Source organism: Diabrotica virgifera, chromosome 5, assembly GCF_917563875.1.
Source record: "Diabrotica virgifera virgifera chromosome 5, PGI_DIABVI_V3a".
Classification (NCBI taxonomy): Eukaryota; Metazoa; Arthropoda; class Insecta; order Coleoptera; family Chrysomelidae; genus Diabrotica; species Diabrotica virgifera.
The window spans coordinates 169,654,383-169,673,668 of NC_065447.1; the positions used below are offsets into that span (position 1 = coordinate 169,654,383).

General features: G+C 31.5%; 1 protein-coding gene and 1 long non-coding RNA gene across 2 annotated transcripts; both read left to right on the forward strand.

The window, feature by feature from the left end:
• The first annotated feature begins 1,375 nt into the window (after nucleotides 1-1,375).
• On the forward strand, nucleotides 1,376-5,480 carry LOC114330656 (vacuolar protein sorting-associated protein 33B). The gene is made up of 2 exons (XM_028280062.2): nucleotides 1,376-1,602; nucleotides 1,655-5,480. The coding sequence occupies exons 1-2, from the start codon at nucleotides 1,451-1,453 to the stop codon at nucleotides 3,300-3,302; spliced, it is 1,800 nt and encodes a 599-aa protein (XP_028135863.1). The 5' UTR covers nucleotides 1,376-1,450; the 3' UTR covers nucleotides 3,303-5,480.
• Nucleotides 5,481-8,419: 2,939 nt separating this feature from the next.
• On the forward strand, nucleotides 8,420-13,212 carry LOC126884554 (uncharacterized). The gene is made up of 2 exons (XR_007698087.1): nucleotides 8,420-9,701; nucleotides 12,931-13,212. It is a non-coding gene; the product is annotated as an uncharacterized LOC126884554 (long non-coding RNA).
• Nucleotides 13,213-19,286: the final 6,074 nt, after the last annotated feature.

Here is a 19,286-nt window from a genome sequence, read left to right on the forward strand (position 1 = left end):
TGTTTTGATTTTATAAGATAATTTTTAACTTTTCCTGTTGGTTACAATTTTGGTAAGTTTTCTTAAGTACTTCACTGCGTTACTTTTAACTTTTCATTCTAAATTTAGAAAGTAGATCAAGTCACTCATGCAGTTGACATTTTATAATAATTTTGGCGTATTTCCAAATGTAAATTTTAAGCAGGTATTTTATTACGGGAAAATCAAAATTCTCAGTGACTACTTAAAAAGAATTAAATGGATCTTGAGGTAGATTGGTGGGATTTTAAAATATATCAACATCCACCATGTATGTTTTCTCTATGGTACCTATTCACTATTGTAGATTTACTCTGGAATCCAGTTAAAGAAAAAGTTAACGAACTAATTGAGTTGGTCGGTCCTAAAGAACAAGCAGAAGGTGAAGGTGAGGGTGGAGGTGATGGTGAGAGTGGAGGTGAAGGTGAAGGCAGTGGTAAAGGAAAGAGACATTGGTGGAAAAAGAAACCTAGTGTAGAGGAAGAGGAACACGAAGCAACGGAAACAGAAGGTGAAACCGAGGAAGAAGGAGAAGCAACTGAAACTGAAGAAGAAAAGGCTGCAGAAACAGAAGAAGGATCAGGAGGAGAAGGAACGGAAGGAGAAGAAGAAAAAGTAGAAGAGTAAATATATGTACCTATCTAGTATAATTAACAGCACTTTGAAATGAAATGATTTGTGATTCATAATAATATGCTAAGTCTTGATATAAAACTGCTTATAATTGAAATATAAAAATTTTTTATAAAAATCATTCCTTTAACCATACATTGCTTTATTTGTTGATATGTCTGCAATTACTAAAAAATTTGCGTTATTATAATTACAGTATGTCAATTACAACCAAAATATTGTTTATAATCTCAAATATATACCTAATTTCAAATAGTAATTTATATTCAATCCCTTTTCACCATAAACAGAAGTTTTATCTTTGAAGCGTACTTTGCTCTCAGCTTGAGAACTGTAGCCTTGCTCATTTCTCAATATAAAAATTTGTCAGCTACCACATAAAGTAACCGAAGATGTCCCATTATCCAGAGCATCTAGAAGCGTGTCTAAAAGTAAAAATCTGTACAGCCCCCTTTCGATATGTGCTGCTAACGGGAGGGGTGTGCAAGGATAGCTTATAGCCAATTAAAAGGAAAGGAAAGTAAATGCGACCTCATATGACAATAAATAAATAAATCCGCCTTACAGCGTTAGCTCTTTTATGTGGTTTTAGTGACTATGATAGAGAATGATGATAGGGGAGATATGTATTCTTTGATGATAGTCTCCATATTTTTATATTCTTCTATACCCCTTTTTTGTCTATATACGGACGGCCATGGGTTGATATATCACTGATTTTGACATTTGACATTCATTTGAATTTATTCCTTGTTGACAAATTTTGTCAAATTTAAAAAGCAACAAACATAATAATATTATGGATATTACAACAAAATTGTCAGGTTTACAAGAAATATCCAAAGCACAACTCTCCAAGATATTAAACGTGGTTTCAAACCCGAAGTATTTAATAATAGAACCATCATTAATTAGGCCACTGGAAAGAGTATGTGGTGTTACATGGTTAAAGTAAGTACTTTTTGTTTTTTTATCGGTATTCATAACATATTTGTCTTTTTAGAGGAAATGGCATAGAGAAAATATTTAAATTAGAACCCGTAAATCCATATGCAGGATCAAATGTTGTATTTTACATGATATATTTTGATACAATAGTATTTAAACAGGTAGTAGATCAGATCAGATCACAGATTGAGAACATTGAACAACCAGTAAAGAATAAATTTCACATTATTGTAGTACCTTGTTACAATTGTGCATTTGAAAATGAACTAGAAGCATTAGGTGTTTATGGTACAATAAGAATACATCACTTCCAGTGGATGCCTTTACATCTGGACACAAGTTTACTGAGTCTCGAAATACCGAATCTATACAGTTCTCTCTTTGTATATAAAAACTTAACTTATCTACCTGTTTTGTCCAAGTGCTTGTGGCAACTCAATTTTGTAATAGGTAAACCAAGGTTTATTTTATGTCTAGGTGAGTATTCTAAAGCAGTTCTAGCTCAATTTGATCAATGCTGTGAAGACAGAGGAGAAACTGATAGACTAGAATCTGATTTTGGAGCCTTAATAATAATGGATAGAAACATAGACTACACAAGTGCATTATTAACTCCAGGTACATATGCAGCCCTACTGGCTGAGATATACAACGTTAGTGCAGGGATTTGTGAAAAAAAGGAAGAGAAACTAGAAAAATTTGATACGAAATGTAATCCTTTACCAGAAAAACAATCAATTAACTTTAGTTTAGATAGTAATGTTGATAGTATTTACTATGACATTAAAAATAGATATTTTACAGAAGTATTATCTGTTTTAAGTAATTTAACAAAAGAGTTAAAAACAGAAAAGATGAGTTCCAGGGAAATGGCATTAGATGAAATTAAACAATATGTACAAACACAACTACACGCAACTAAATCCAAGAAGAAGTTTATAACAAACCATTTACAGGCTGCAGAAAGTATAATCAACATCTTAGGCCATAGATACGAAAATCAGAAGATGGTGGAACATAATATAGTAAGAAACAATGATAGAGCCTTAAACTTAAACTATTTGGAAGAGGTTTTAAACACAGAAAATGACAAATACATAACATTGCGGTTATTCTGTCTGTTAATACTGTATCAGCCAATGAGTGAAAGCGAAATTAGAACATTCTGGCTAAAATTCTTGCATCAGTTTGGCTTTAGCTATGGTTTTGCTTTTCATAATCTACTGAATATAGGTTTTATTCCAGAGTCAGTAGAAACAAGCAATAGTTTAAATATACAAGGAAAATTGAAGATTCCAATTTTTAGTTCAAGTAATAGCCAAATCAATTCTAAAAATTTAAAACAAATCCCACCTGATCCTACTGCAGTGAATCTAAAGTTTCCTACATGTACCAGTTATGTATTTGGAGGCAACTACATTCCTCTTATAACCCAAATAGCTGGAATGATTCTTAATTCAATTCCTTTAGATGAGATTAGAACTAAATTGGAAGTGTTTGGTCATCTATCGTTAAGAAATGAAAGAGGATATCCTCTTCAGAATAGGATGGTGCTTATATATATGATTGGAGGAGTCACTTACGCTGAAATAGCTGCCTGCAATTTACTGGAAACTCTAACAGGGACACAAATTGTTATTTTAAGTGATAGAGTTGTTACTGGGAATTATTTAATGCAAGGCATTTTAGATTATCCCAAATGATGATTTGTTTTGTGAAATTTTGGTTTCACCATAGCTATTTGAATCTCTAAGAAGGTATCATATCATAAACTATAATTAGTCTACTGAAGAGACGGAGAAAAAAATGCATGATCTTCACGTGACTATAGCTCCTGGCATGAACCATGGCCAGTGACAACCCCTTTATCTATGTATTGTACACCCATCTAAACTTTACACAGACAGGGTCTCTCTCATCAGCCATGGTTTGCTTGGGTAGCTGTATGATTATTTCATTGAATACCAACAGTTGATTTACTTACTTCAATAAAGTTGTATATGTCTGTGATCGGTATTGTGTACAAGGGAGTGCGTTAAGGATTTTGAAAAAATATTGTGATTTATTCACATGATAACTCCATCTGTTCGGTAGATGAATTATAGTTATTTGAAGTCTTCTCTTTAAATTTTTTCAAACATGACACTTCCTATTTTAATATAGATTTAATACAAAGTTTTTCTTTGATATTTTAAAAGCAGCTGTACATCTAGGACATGTAAATTTCATGCTATGCAAGTCTGTCCTGCATGGCATATATCTTACCTAGCCTAATTTGTTTACACCAAAGCTATTTCTATGCAATTTTAGATACTACTTTCATTGTTGGCAACAAAAGAAATATATTGAATCATTAATTTTAGATATTTCGCTTGGAAATTTCAGTCCAGCATTAAATATATTCAAATATAAATCAGAAATTATTACACAAAATAGATAACATTTAAACTTACAAGAAAAAAGTTTTATTCTACACTAAAAAATTTTGCTATGTTGACAACAAGAATTTTGACAACAACTTGCATGGAAAATAGAACACATTCTAATCTTTTGTCTAGCACAGGAATTGCTTGAAAATAGCATGTGGGCATGCGCAGTTGTATAATATGTCTTGCATGGCTCTTGCATAGCATGAAAATTACATAACATAAAACCATCTTAATGTTATTACTATGTTGTGGCCTTAATTTGATAACTTTTGAGATATTGCACTAATGTATGTACATACAGTGATGAGCGCGCTAATAACTGGCAAAATAACGCAGAAGATGGAAAACATAATACATTGTGAAAGAAAAAGAGATGAAACTAGTGGAGGTGGAACTTATCGTTATAAACGTATAAATAATTAACATTAAATTACATAGTTCCCACCTTTAGACGTCTGTGACAGGAGTATTTTATAAAATTCTACTGTCACAGTGACAGTTGTCATACTCTTGTGATACGTCTAAAGGTGGAAAACTATTTAATGTAATGTTAATTTATACATTTATAACGATCATTTCCACCTCCCCTAGTTTCATCTCTTTTTGTTTCACAATCACAATGTATTATGTTTTCCATCTTTTGCATTATTTTTCTGGTTATTAGCGCGCACATCACTGTATATCGTTATGCTAATAAATAATTTGAAATATTTCTGATCAATCTGAAATCAATGATTTTTTTACTTTATTTACTACTAAAAATCAGCCATTGCACACCATAACATCACACAATACAACCCACAAGTTTGATTTCCATTAAGATAACTGAATACCATATGATCATTTGTTTCTGTTTGATTCAGTATTAAGTTATTTAGGATAAAAATAATGGTTTCTATATATATAGCTTTTCAATACTATTGATCAATGGAAACAAATTCAGAAGCTGTAAACTTTAAGAAAAATGAATTATCAAAAAACTTTTGTAACAGTTAATATTACCGTCACTTTAAGACTTATTTCTTAGTTATTCTTCTTCTTGAGCCCATATGCCTTAAAAAGCATTGGACTATTCTTATTATCAATGACTGAATACTAGTTTTTAATATAAAATGAATAGTACTTTAATTTTTTTAATAAGCTGGTAGCTTTTGTTTATATTTCAAGAACCATCATAATATACGTCATTGACTCCAACTGTTCTGAAATGCATAAGTTCAAGATCCAAAAGTTATTATGAAATAATTATATGCCGATTATATACATGATAAACAGAATACAATAGATTTAAATAAATGTAATATAAAAATTATGTTATACACTCACCGATAAAAATATTGCATATTTAATTTTCAAGAATATTGTTTTGTTATATGAATGTTATTTATGTTTGTTTAAAATGTAATTTATTTTTAAATTATATTTAATAAAATATATATTTTTAAATAGAAATATCTTATGTACTAAATTTATTGAATATGGAGAATGTTACTTTATTACATCTGATATACAGACGACTTAATGAAAGGACCGAAAAAATAAGTATTCAAACTAAGATAGTACATCTACTATCACTAATGTTTTGAAGTTGATAGGAAACAGGTCTTGCACTAAGTAGACTAGGCGCCTTTTCAATTCTAATGGACAAACTCAACGGTTTCTTATGGATTTTTGGCTGCTGATTACGAATTTCGAGGGTGGTCAAAAACTTGTTATAAACAATTTATTTGAAGGGCTTAATGTGAAACAATGACAAGCCTCAAAAAGGTTAGATATTTGACTTTGAATGTTAAAAATAATATTAAAAATCCAGTAACAACTTTTATTGTTTTAGTTTAGATATTTCGATGCATCATGCCCTATGGGACTATAGTTGATAACAATATTAATCAAATTACTTGAAACTCGAGATAAAACAGCCTTTATTTAAAAAAAAATGTGGCTTGTTACATTATTCCATTAATAATAAATACCCAAATTTTAGATATATTATTATGTTTCAGAATTTTCTATTATTGACTGAGTTCAGGATGGTTTCAACCCTATAGGTGTTAAACCCTGTTTATTTCTTTGTCTCCATCAACTTGTTGGAATTTTTGACGGGTGTGTTTGGTTTTGTCCTTTTTATTGACGGACCTTGTTCATTATCCTACAACCAAATGCAATAATATAACAAGCCACTACATTAATCTTGAATGGTAATAACGTGACGAGCCACATTTAGAAAAAAATTACATATCGCTGGATTTGGATTTTCATTACTTGAGTCACTTCTAGATTGTACATATTCAGGGTCACGGTCACTGTCATCGAATGTCAAGTCAACTTTACTATTTTTCTTTCTAGAATCGTCAGAACTCAATAATTATCCGAAACGTTTCCGCCCATGTTCGCCATTTTGATGTGGCTTGTCATTATGTCAGACACGGTTAAACACAGTATTGGCCATGAGCCGATGGGTAGAGGGGATTTGACAGCTTTCTCCAGCGCTGTTAGTGGCAGTTTTGTGCATTTATCTGATAAATTTAAATGGCGCGCCATGGGTAGAGGAGAGGGGGGATTTGACGGTTTTCGCCACAGCTGTTAGTGCAACGTTGCCACATTTAGTAGATTTCTACTTTTTTGGTAGATTTTTGATATTTTTTAAAAAATTCTAGTAGGCAATATTTTTTAGTAGATTTTTGGTATATTTCAACATTTTCTTATGACTAAAATAAAATTTGCTTTTTAATAGTATTTACCCCATTTCTAAATTAATTTTTAGACATTTTGTTACAATTTCCCAATGTCATTACCGAAAATAAGATTCAGGGGTGGGATTCTGTGTACAATCGCTAACACCAGGTTTGTTCCAACATGACCGAGAACTGTCAGGAAACGGTAACGATCCTGCGCAGTAAAGAAAATCCGTTCCAACAAAAATATGATCGTCATCGGATCGTCCTTCCCACTGTTCCAACAAGAATTGTGATCTTTCGGTGACGGTTTCGTGATGATCATTTCAGTAATCGGGCAAATGCATAATGTGCTGGTTGGACTGACTTGAGCACTAGGATTTAATTCTTTAAATTTTTTGAGCCTTTGATCGACTAAAAGCACACAAGCTGTCACCAACAAAAATGACAAATATATGATTACCGTCATGGGACGATAACTGGGCGATACAATTACGAACATGCGCACAACAAACGGTACAAGCAGTTTCGTGACGGTTTTTGGGCCGTCCAAAAGTTCATGTTGGAACAAACCTACCGCCGACCGCTTTCTATCAATGTCAATATATTTGAATTTTTAGTTTTAATTCAAATATTTTCTTGTTTTACAAGTGTCACTTCAGCATGAACTAGCAAAACTAGAAAATAATTCAATTAAAACTAAAAATTCAAATATTTTCACGACAATTGACATCGATAGAAAGCGAAGTGTAGATATCTACAGTGCACGGAATCTAGCCCCAGGACGTAGATGATGAATATTAAACAGAAATGAAACTGGATTCTGGTGTAACAAACTTGCAGATTTCAAGTAGCAGTGCAATCAGTACCTATTTCAGGTGTTATTGAAGAGTTCTGGTATTCGGTGGTCGGTGAGCCTGTTAGAAGCTAACGATGGAAAACTAAAATATCTAAGGCCCGGTCTTTTCACCACCGAATAAAAGTTATTCGGAGGTTATTTGACAGATTTACATGTAATCTGCCGGATAAACTTCCTAATAAATATTTATTCGGAGGTGAAAAGACCGGGCCTAATTATAATATATGTAACTTTGCAAAACAACAAATGTTGTGTTTGCGTGTTTCTAATGTAAAATGCGAAATAATTGTTTGAAGAATGTGATCCAGATATGCAGATGTTAAAATCAGTGGATGACAAAATATTATATATAAATATTAAATATGAAACTGATAAAAATTAATTATAGTTGGTCATTTTGTTCCCCAGTTAAAATATAAAAAAGTTTGGTTTTTGTTTACAAACAGTCATATTAATTTCTAGTTAAACTCCCTCTGTGGCTCAGTAGTAAGAGCGCCTACTTTTGGATCGAAAGGTCCGAATGGTCGTGAGTTTGAATTTCACCAGGGTAGAGAATTTTTCGTTTATTATAAATTAATAAATGAAAATAGTTTCTATCCTTGGGGGATCGGTACCCACCGGAGGGACCGCAGACGTTCGGATACAATTAGCGTCTCTGCAAAGACAATGACATCGACTTTCCAAAGTAACAAAACACTTACTCAACACACACACTACACATAAAGTCTACTTTACACTACATGATTTATCACGTGATTTATCATATGATTTTGCCCATGACGAGCCGCATGACAATGCTTATGATAAAACACAATGCTTATGGCAAAATCATATGACAAATCACACATTGTAAACATGTAAATTTTACTCCATGACCAAATCATATGACAAATCACATGATAAATCATGTAATGTAAAGTCGACTTAACACTAGCTACCTAATTGGTAAAATCCACTGTACCATCACCATGCCAATGCCCATTAGTTGTCGAGGCATTAGCTAAATAAAAAAAATTTCTAGTTAGTCAGCTGTTATTTTTATTATAAAAAGTCATAAATTATATACAAATATATTAATAAAGTTTTATAGTATATTTTAGTTTTTGATAAGTAGATTTTAGTAAGCTAAACTTACAGTAGATTTTATAAATAAAATGTGGCAACGCTGTGTTAGTGGCAGTTGGCAGTTTTGTTTTGTGCATTTGATAAACTTCACAAACTGAAATGGCGGTTAATATGGATTTTTCAAAAAAGAAAACAAGATATTGCAGCTGTTGTATTGATTCATGTAAAAATATTGAATATAACAGTACTGGATGCAGTTATTATATTCGGAAACATTGCGTACATGTCCTGTATCAACTAAATCCTTTCCTTTTTTGGTGTTGCTGATTGAAATTGGATATCATGGGAAATAAGACTGAATCCAGTATAATGTTTAATATCCATTTTGATAGAATTCAAACAAATTACAATTCATACAAATTGCAAATTTTAATAAAGCAGTAAGCACACAAAAATAAACAGAGGTAACCTTTAAAATGTTAAATAATTCATATAAACTTATTCTTTTTCTCAATGGTCTCTTGCGTAAGCAGTCATCCAGTCTCACGAACTTATATATTAAATATTATAATTATAATGAATAAAATAAAAAAACATAATTAATTTTACTATTAATTCTGTGTATTCGTTTAGTAATCAGGTAACAATAATATTTCAGTTCATAATTTGTGTCTTTCTAGATAAGTATCTATTTTTCTCGTTTTGTATATTTCACATACATAAATTTTATCAGAAAAGTATAAGTTTCAAACCGCGAGATAGCGCTACCGTCGAAACTCACAGCCAATAGGTAATAGGTATTTAGTCCATTCCGAAGTTGTAGTTTGTTTTGACATTTCCGTTTTATTTAACCTAACCTATGTTTTGTGTTTTATTGTGTTGTATACAAGGAGTTGTATATTGAAATTGAATTGATTCTTGTTTCATTGAATATAGAGGAGTTGTTCTGTTGCAAGTTGTTCTAGTTTTGTTGTTTTAAAATCTGCGAAAAACTATTTATAGATAATGGTGAACTTAAACAAGAAATGGACATGCAGTTTGCTGATTACTTAATTGTGTACTCACAACACATAGGTACAGGCATTATGCAAATACATACCATTTAGAGGATACTTCATTCAAATTGGAGGACTCTGCGATATTGGGCTTCCTTAATAGTTTACCAGACGTAGACACTGTCTTTTTCTTGGTAGAAAATGACACCTGTTTCACCCTTTCTGAATTTTCTCAAGTCTCATATTTGGATCAACGTGAAATTTGTTGGCTTTCACAGCTTTAATTTGATTAACGGCTGTCATTAAAATATCTTCACTGTTGCATTTTTGACCTAATGCAATTACTTACAGTGCTGAGCAGATAGTATCTCATGTAATTTCTATCTATCCCTCGGTTTTTGATGTGTGCGTAGGTGCTGAAGACTCCAGTTCTTCCCAAATATCACTGCTTGGAACTTAATTATTTAGTGTGACTCATGTAATACAAAGGTAGTGAATGTGCTGGCAAATATTTGATTGAATTAAAGATTTGATTGAATTTAATTTAATAAAATAATCAAGGCAAGTACATGAGTAGGAATGGTAGCATATTTTACATAGTATGTAGCTGACAAGATAACATACATTAAACAGTTTCTCTGTAACAGTACATATTTTTGAGTTTGTTTTATTTTTAATTATCCATTTTTTAAATTCATCATTTCCTTCCACACTTTCAATATCAAATTTATAATTTGTGGCTACAATTAATGGCAGTCAATCAATCAGTCCTTTTTCCTGAAAGCCACAAAAATGTTGACAAAATTAAATCAAAACATATTTACAAACCTTTTGTTATCTGAATTAGTCTTTCCACTTGTTTATCTTGTAGTGTGTCAAATTATGCATGCTTTTATCTAGTTGTTTCACCTTTTTATAATACTGTGCATACTCTCCAAGTACATATTTGTATTTGTTAGTAATTCCTTTCTATAACAGTAGAACCCCGACTTAGTATTCAAACTATAATTTTTACTCAGGTACTCATAAAATTTAACAGTACCAGAATCATTCTCCAGTTGGAAAATTCAACAAATCTATTTAAAAGTTGTTAACTTCTAAAGTACTTTGTATAAATTTCAAGCACTTGTATACATACTTCCATTCTTTTTTCAACTACAGAAATTTTTGTTAGATTAGTTTTCCAGGCACAATCAATGTGCCAGGAACAAAATAATCGATTAGACACAGCTGTCACATTATCACTGCTGTCCATCCGTTATAAAAAGTTTCCATTATATCTCTCATAAACATATCTGTAGTGATATTATTAGGTAGAAATTGTAGTATTCATTCTATTTGAAATCATGTATGTCACAGCAACGCCTTCACCAATATTAGTTCCATAGGTACCATCAATACAAACAATTTTTTTTGCAAATGTCATGACAGCATAACGTTGTACATATATCATTCATAATGATAATGCAGAAATCTGAGCAATCTAAATTATGCTGACTATCCTCAGAGCCTTGAGGTCTGTAGTATAATACACTGGCTACACACTACGTTTTGCCTGAGACCATGTCTGCAGAGACTCATTTGCGCAGGTAAGAGCAGCAAGACGGTATCACATGTAAGCCTCCAAGCGCCGCCTGTACTCTCGTCAACATGCTGAAGATTTTACCTGTGCAGTTTTACTTGAAGTGTGGTCAGAAGTTCAGTCCGGCAAAAGTTTTCAAGGTGGACAGTCGAAATGAGTGATATTAGAAGCATTGCAAACCTATTCTTAATTGAAGAGTTGTACAAATTTTTGAGCTGGCATGCATTATGGAAGGTGAAAAGTAGAGAATGAAGCATACACTTTAATGATTGAAAAATTAAAAGAGGCAATATTTTATTTTTATATTTTTAGTTCATTCTAAAATAGAGAATTCTTTTAAATCATATAAATTTCTTTTACCATTTTAGTATTTAATTTTCCAATATTGGGGTACTACTGCCAAAAAAAATTTATATACTTATAATAATAGAATATAATAATTAATCAACTTATGTATTTCTGCTAAGTTCTGACACTGTTTTCTTGTGGCATATTTAATGTAGTATTATGTTCATATGGGATTGAGCCACTGTTGTAGGTGTAAAGAAAATTGCATTTCTTAATTTACTACTGATTGGTGTTTCAATTTCCACTCCGGAAGTCTTTCTACTCTCTACAAAAATTTAAGCAGAATTTTGGGCATGGATGCCAAATTTTTGTCGAAATAAAAGATGCTAATCGAATTTCTAACTGTCTAAGAAATTTCCTGCTATTTCTATTGTTGACACTTGACACACATATTTGTTGCATATTTGCGTTTGTGGAATAATCATATCTACCTGAAAAGGTATTTTGTAAGTTTCTATCAATTAAAAACCATGATTAATTTAAAAAAATTTCTTTATTAAACTATATCTACGTTCACAATATTTAGAACTTGAATTAAATTCTATAATTAAACTATATTATGAATTACACCATGGCTATTTTGGCATGGTACACTACCTTCATTATTGAAATACCATAAAAAAAGTTTATCCTTAGTTTGCTTGGCGTCTCTGGAAATACTTATATAATGTTATCTCTGCATATCAATGAGATTAGAATCTTCTGTTCTTAAACCATTCCTATTGTCAACGTCTAAGCTTCCAATGGGAGTATAGGTTGAAGCATATTTAATTCTCAAAAAGTTATGGAGTACACAATATGTCATGACAATGATATATACAGTTTTTAGATTTAAATTAATAGTGGTATGGAAAATTCAAAATCTGTTAGCTAAAATACCAAAGGCATTTTCTACAACTCGCCTTGTCCTTGACAGGCGGTAATTGAATATTTTGCGTTCATTTGTTAATTCTCTTTGATTAAACGGTTTTAAGAAATGTGGAGCTAAGGCAAAAGCTTCAACACCAATAAACACGTCACTAAGCATTTTATCTGAACCACTGAGGCGATCAAAGACTGGAATTTGTAATGTATTTTCTTTTAATTTGTTGTAAAATATTGTTTGCTCTATAACACCTCCATCACAAATTCTCCCATTCACGCCAAATTCGTATATTATGAACTCATAATTAGCATTTACAACTGCCATCAAAACCATACTATGAAATCCTTTATAGTTATAAAAATAGGAACCTTGCCCATTTGGTAGAATACTCTGCACATATTTGCCGTCAACGGCACCGAAGCAATGGGGAAAGTTCAATCTTGCTTCAAATTCCTTTGCTATATGTTTCCATTATTCTTGTGGCTTTGGAATCTAACAAAAATATTTTTTTAGGATTTCTCTGACACAGTTTCCAGTACAGAACTGCCACAGGAATCTCCAGTGGAGTTGCAACCGCTCTCACGGACGTCCACAAATCAAGTTACAAAACTGTTACATGACTCTATTGGAGTTGCAACCGCAATTGGATAAAAGTGAAATTCGAATAATGCCAGAAAGACTATAACCGTCCAAAGTGATAGTGTGAAATTAAAATCAAATGATTACGTATAAATCATATTTATAATAATTATAAATAGTAGCTGTATTTTTTAAATAAACAGATTTGATAAGTTATATTATTTTTCTACAGTTGGTATGTTTTAATAAATATATTTTAAGACTACTGACAGTATTGTTGGTACTTTGGATCTTTTATTTATAGTAGAGGATCCAATATAATGTTGATCTGCACCGATCTGTTTAATAATGGATTAAAATTATTGGATATGTAATTTAGTATGGTAACAATTATAAAAAACAAGGGGTGCCCGATATAATTTTGTTCTGACTATAATTAACATGCATACATAATCGAAAACCTCTTATACCCGAAGGTGTCGAGGTGTACAAGCTCTCTTAAATTTTTTTCTACAAATGTACACCACTCTTTTCTGTCTCTAGCTAGTTCCTTCGGCTCACTCTATGTCTTCCCTCTTTCTTTGAGAATCTTGCTTATCCTATTGTTCCATGTTTTTCTTGGTCGTCCTGTACAGTGTATGCCAGTAGTACAGTCTCATTTACGCATCAGTATTATTTTCTGTCATCCATGGTTGAAATTTAGCGTATTCCTTGTCATAGATACGTTTATTTGGTAATAGATTCTCAGTCGCTTTATTGGCTTTTTTTCAGAAATATCTAATTTCTCTTGCATTCTGACTTTTTTGACAATTTCACATAGAAAAACTTTGTTTATGTTAATACCAAATTGCTAACCAACATCACTTTTCTACCAACAGTACTAAATACCTGCTGCGATACAGTATTTCTTCTAATTTATTATATTATAAAATTAAAACTTTAACTGACGCAATGAACCGCTATGACATAAAATTTTATATTCACCACATGCATAATTATGTAATTTATAAGCTTGTCGCCCTTAGGGTATAAACATCTATTTAATGCCCTTGATACATAAATAACTGTTTAATATATAAAAAAAGTAATTTTTTAATTATTCATTAATTATAGTCAAAACAAAATTATATCGGGCACCCTTTTTTTTATAATTTGTAAACATACTAAATTACATCAAATAATTTTAATCCATTAAACAGATCGGTGCAGATGGACCTTACATCATATCTCATTAGACTATTAAAAGGCTATTAGATTAAATTAGAGGAATTAGGGATGGTGCCAAAAGAATGTGCAGATAAAATTCGATTACGAAAACGTCAAGAATTACAGAAAATTGGATGCATATGCAGTAGTCATATAATATTAAAAGTAAATAATGTCACAAATGAGGTTTCTATGACATTTCAAAACACATTATTATGGCGTGTTTTGGGAATGATATAGTGTTGAAACATATAGACCATTAGCACTAAAAACATAGGAATAAATCGACTTTTAAATACAGCACCTAGAGACTTTAAACTTTTCGTGTCTAGAGACTTAAACATGTCTATGGTCACGTCACCTTCTGGATGCACTACCTGGTGCCCAAGATCACTGCTAAGACATGTTGTCTTCTGGAGTGTGGAGGATTTTTGAGCACCGGGGGTCATTTCCACCCATTTTTCTATAGTATACCTTTTTTCTGACACCATCCTAAACACAATACAAAAAGTTGCAAATCTCTAGGTGCTGTATTTAAAAATCGATTTATTTTGTGCTAAATGCCCTGCTCTAATATTCGCATTTGGAATTACTGCTAATAATATAATAAATCCCTTTTAATGCACCAATTTAAATAAGACTCCTATTATCATTATAACAAACATCACAAATTTTAAAACAACAAAGCTAGAACAACCTTGGACAGTTTAAAAGTCTCTCTATATTCAGTAAATAAATAAAACAAAAAATCAATTCACAAGTAAGTGTAAAGGCAAAAAAGGCATAATATGCCTGTATATAATATATTATATTATTTTATGATACACATATAGGTTATGTCAGAAGGGAAATGTCAAAACAAAACTACAACTTCGGAATGGACTAAATACCTATTACCTATACTGTGTTTAGCCGCGTCTCATTATGTCGAGTAGATACTAGAAACAAACTAGGCCTATGCAATAGTGTGACCATAGATTTATCGGGCCATCTATTAACGAAGCGCTGACATAATTTGTTAGTGGCTTGTTATACTAATACTTTAACCAAGAATACCACTAACTCTTTTTGAACTCATGTGTGGCTTGTCATTGTTTCACATTAAGCCCTTCAATTGTTTATAGGGCTCTGGCTCATAAACTAAAAGAGATCAAAAAAAATGTTTCAAATAAAATTTGTTCCAGGTATTGTAAAATTAGTGCACAATGCAAATTGCAAAATAAATATTTTTCGAAGCTTTATCGATCGTAATTCGGCTTCTACGCATACAAATGAGCACTAGAAGGTCTCATTTTAAAGCTTAATTAATAGGCTTCCAAACAAAGTTTGTTAAATTACTTTATCTGTATTTGTTTTAAAGTTTTAATCGTTTGAATTTATAATCTTCTTAAAAAAATTGTACAATAATTTGTTTATAAGGGTTTCAAGCAAATTTGAGGTATTGTAGGAAAAATGAAAGATTACCCATGAACGAACATATAAAACACGTTGTATTTTCCTGTCACCGTGTCACAAAAAAAATTGGCCAGCGCGAGTACATGTAATAATTATATAAACTGTTCTTATAATCTTGGTACTGGTTCATTACTTTCTGGAACATAGAAAATGTGTGTTTAATATGATCGCTCATGGGTATTCTTTCATTTTTCCTACTATATAAACATTTATACTTTAATTAACAATGATAGAAGAACTCAAAAGGAACAATTTGAGCTTATGAAAATGTTCGTAAGTTTATCTATTTTTGGCCAAGATATCGATATTTTAATGGCGCGCTATGAGGCGCAAGATCGGCTTACAGTTACAGTCAAGTAAGTATTTTTCGACGCTTTATCGATCGTAACTCGGCTTTTACGCATGAAAATGAGCTTTTTAAGGTCTCATTTTAAAGCTTTATTAATAGACTTCCAAAGTTTGTCAAATTAACTTATCTGTATTTGTTTTAAAGTTATACTCGTTTGAAGTTATAATTTTCTTAAACAAATTTTACATTAATTTGTTTATAAGGGTTTTTAGTAAATTTGAGCAATAAACTTGAGGAAGCATTTTATGATATTGTCCTTTTCATGAGCATTTTTCAGTGCGTAACAAATGATAGGAAAAAAGGTAAGTCCGTGATAATACACATTTATGACATTTATCCCAACATGACATTTTAGTTAAATCTGACAGTTGTCACATTTTACTTTCATAATGTTGTTCTGAAGCTAAATATTTCCTTGTGGCATTTTTATGATTAATTATTTATATGGGAAATAAGCCACAATTAAAATGAAAAAAATAATTTTATTAACGTTTCGACGCCCAAATCGGGTGCCGTTGTCAAAATTTAGTAATATTTTGTATTTTGACAACGGCACCCGATTTGGGCGTCGAAACGTTAATAAAATTATTTTTTTCATTTTAATTGTGGCTTATTTCCCATATAAATAATTAATCATTTTACTTTCAATTTGGAATAAAAACAAATCAAATGTGTTTCTTGCATTTATAAAATGGTATTTTCTTTGATTTGTATAGTCTTATAAATTATACAGATTATATTTGTAATATAATTAAAAAAAATATTTTTTTATTATGGCGCCATTTATCGACAACTAGAATAAATGTTATAAATGTCACCGACGAAATGTAATCATCGACGTGCGTTTTTTTCTGTCACATACAATTTAATGCGTTAGAAAGAAATCGAAAAACTGTGACGCACTGAAAGATGATCATGAGAAAAAGAATACTAATACGTTTTTATTAGTTAATTTTATTTTTACAAAATTCATTTATAGATTGCTCGGCGTTATCTATTCAAAAAATCCTTAAACTAGCGGAAGAATTTTTGGTAAAGGTTCTGAATAACTAAGAAAATGTGAAAACTTTAGATGAATTACGCTTTTGTTTATATGACCATGGAGGCGTTTCTCTTCTTGAAGATATGCCACCAGCATCGAACTCAATCCAATTGCATATAAAACGAGCATTTTATGTGGTATACACACAATTAACGTGCCTCGAAGATACTGCAAAATAACTTGATCCAATTGTATATGGATATATAGATAACGAAACTCTGAAGCCCCAAAAAGTTTTAATTTTAATGCCTTCAAGATCAGATTTTTTTTTATTTAGCTAATGCCTCGACAACTAATGGCCATTGGCATGGTAGGTACGGTAATTTTGAACAGTTAGGTACCTAGTGTCATGTGTAGTGTGTGTGTTGAGTAAGTGTCTTGTTACTTTGCAAAGTCGACGTCATTGTCCTTGCAAAGAGACGCTAATTGTATCCGAACGTCTGCGGTCCCTCCGGTGAGTACCGATTCCACAAAGATCAGATTTAGTACCACCATGCATCTGTAAAAATTGCTCTAAGAACTTTGCAGATGTAAAAAAGCTGAGATTCACTGTATATCTCGATGCAGATGCATGAAAGAAAATGTTTGTAAAAATAGTATTAATAAATAATATCAACTTACATTTTAGTTATATTTCTGAAATACATATTAGTTTTTAATGTTTTTTTTTCTCATTTAGTACAAAAAATAGAAGACAAAGTAATTAGAATGAAAGGTGATACGAGGTACAGTATGATGATTTAATTATAAGAATTATATGATAAAATTTTATTAGGATCTTCAAAAATGAAAAATGAAGATAACGTATATACATAGAAATTATAATTTGCATCAAGAAGTTAGCGCGTGAACCTTTACGCGGTGAGCCGATCTTGCGCCTCAGAGCGCGCTATTAAAATATCGATATATTGGCCAAAAATAAACTTACGAACATTTTCGTAAGCTCAAAATGTTCCTTTTGAGTTCTTCTATCATTATTGTTAATTAAACTATAAATGATTATAGCTCAAATGTGCTTGAAACCCTTATAAACAAATTAATGTACAATTTATATAATATATACATATAATCTTTTGAGTCTCTTTTACTTTTCAGTGTCAGGACTAATGTCTATTAACGTGTGCACACACTTTGACCATTGTTTCCTATCCTGCGTCAGTCTGCTTGCTTCTGCTACGGTTTTTCCTTTTTTTTTTGGATAATCTTCGCGATTGTTGTATCCCAGTTCTCTGCTGGTTTTCCTGTTCCTTTTTTTCTGTATTTTTGCTTCCCATACTTTTCTTACTGGTATGCTTCTTCTCATTCTTTTCATGCGGCCCCACCAACTCAGTTGTTTTTCTTCGATGTTCTATGAGTGGTTTAGTTTTCAGCTCATCTCGTATATGGATATTTTAGGGGAGTGCATATAGATTTTCACTTCGGAAAAAATCAAACAAGATAGAACTTTTTGTAATTTCATTAAGAAATGGCTAATAAACAACATATCAAAAAGTTCTACTCGAGAAGTGGGTGCTTCATTTTTTATTAAATAAATGAACTGCGATATTAGATGTTTTTTTAAATAACTCCGAAAATATGTGTGTGTGTGTGTGTGTGTGTGTGTGTGTGTTTTGTGTTTTATTGGCACTGGTTTTCACAACCAACTGGCCAGTCAATTTCATAATTGTTTTTTAGACTATAACTTATCACTAACTCAGGGGAGTAATGTGTAGTGTGTGTGTTGAGTAAGTGTCTTGTTACTTTGCAAAGTCGACGTCATTGTCTTTGCAAAGAGACGCTAATTGTATCCGAACGTCTGCGGTCCCTCCGGTGAATACCGATCCCACAAGGATATAAACTATTTTCATTTATTAATTTATAATAAACGAAAAATTTCTGACCCTGGTGAGATTCGAACTCACGACCTGTTCGGATTTTTCGATCCATAGGCAGGCGCTCTTACCACAGCCACGGAGGGGGAATAACTCCAAAAAAATAAAAATTTTAGAAAAAAAATGACTTGACCGTTGAAAAATTCAGAAAATTTACAAAAAAACCCTGTATAAAGATTTTTCTAAAATTAAATCTGTAGCTTCTATAATTTTTTATTTATAACTCTAAAGTCACCCTTCTCACAAACATTGGCGCCACGGAGGGGGAATAACTCCAAAAAAATAAAAATTTTAGAAAAAAATGACTTGACCGTTGAAAAATTCAGAAAATTTACAAAAAAACCCTGTATAAAGATTTTTCTAAAAT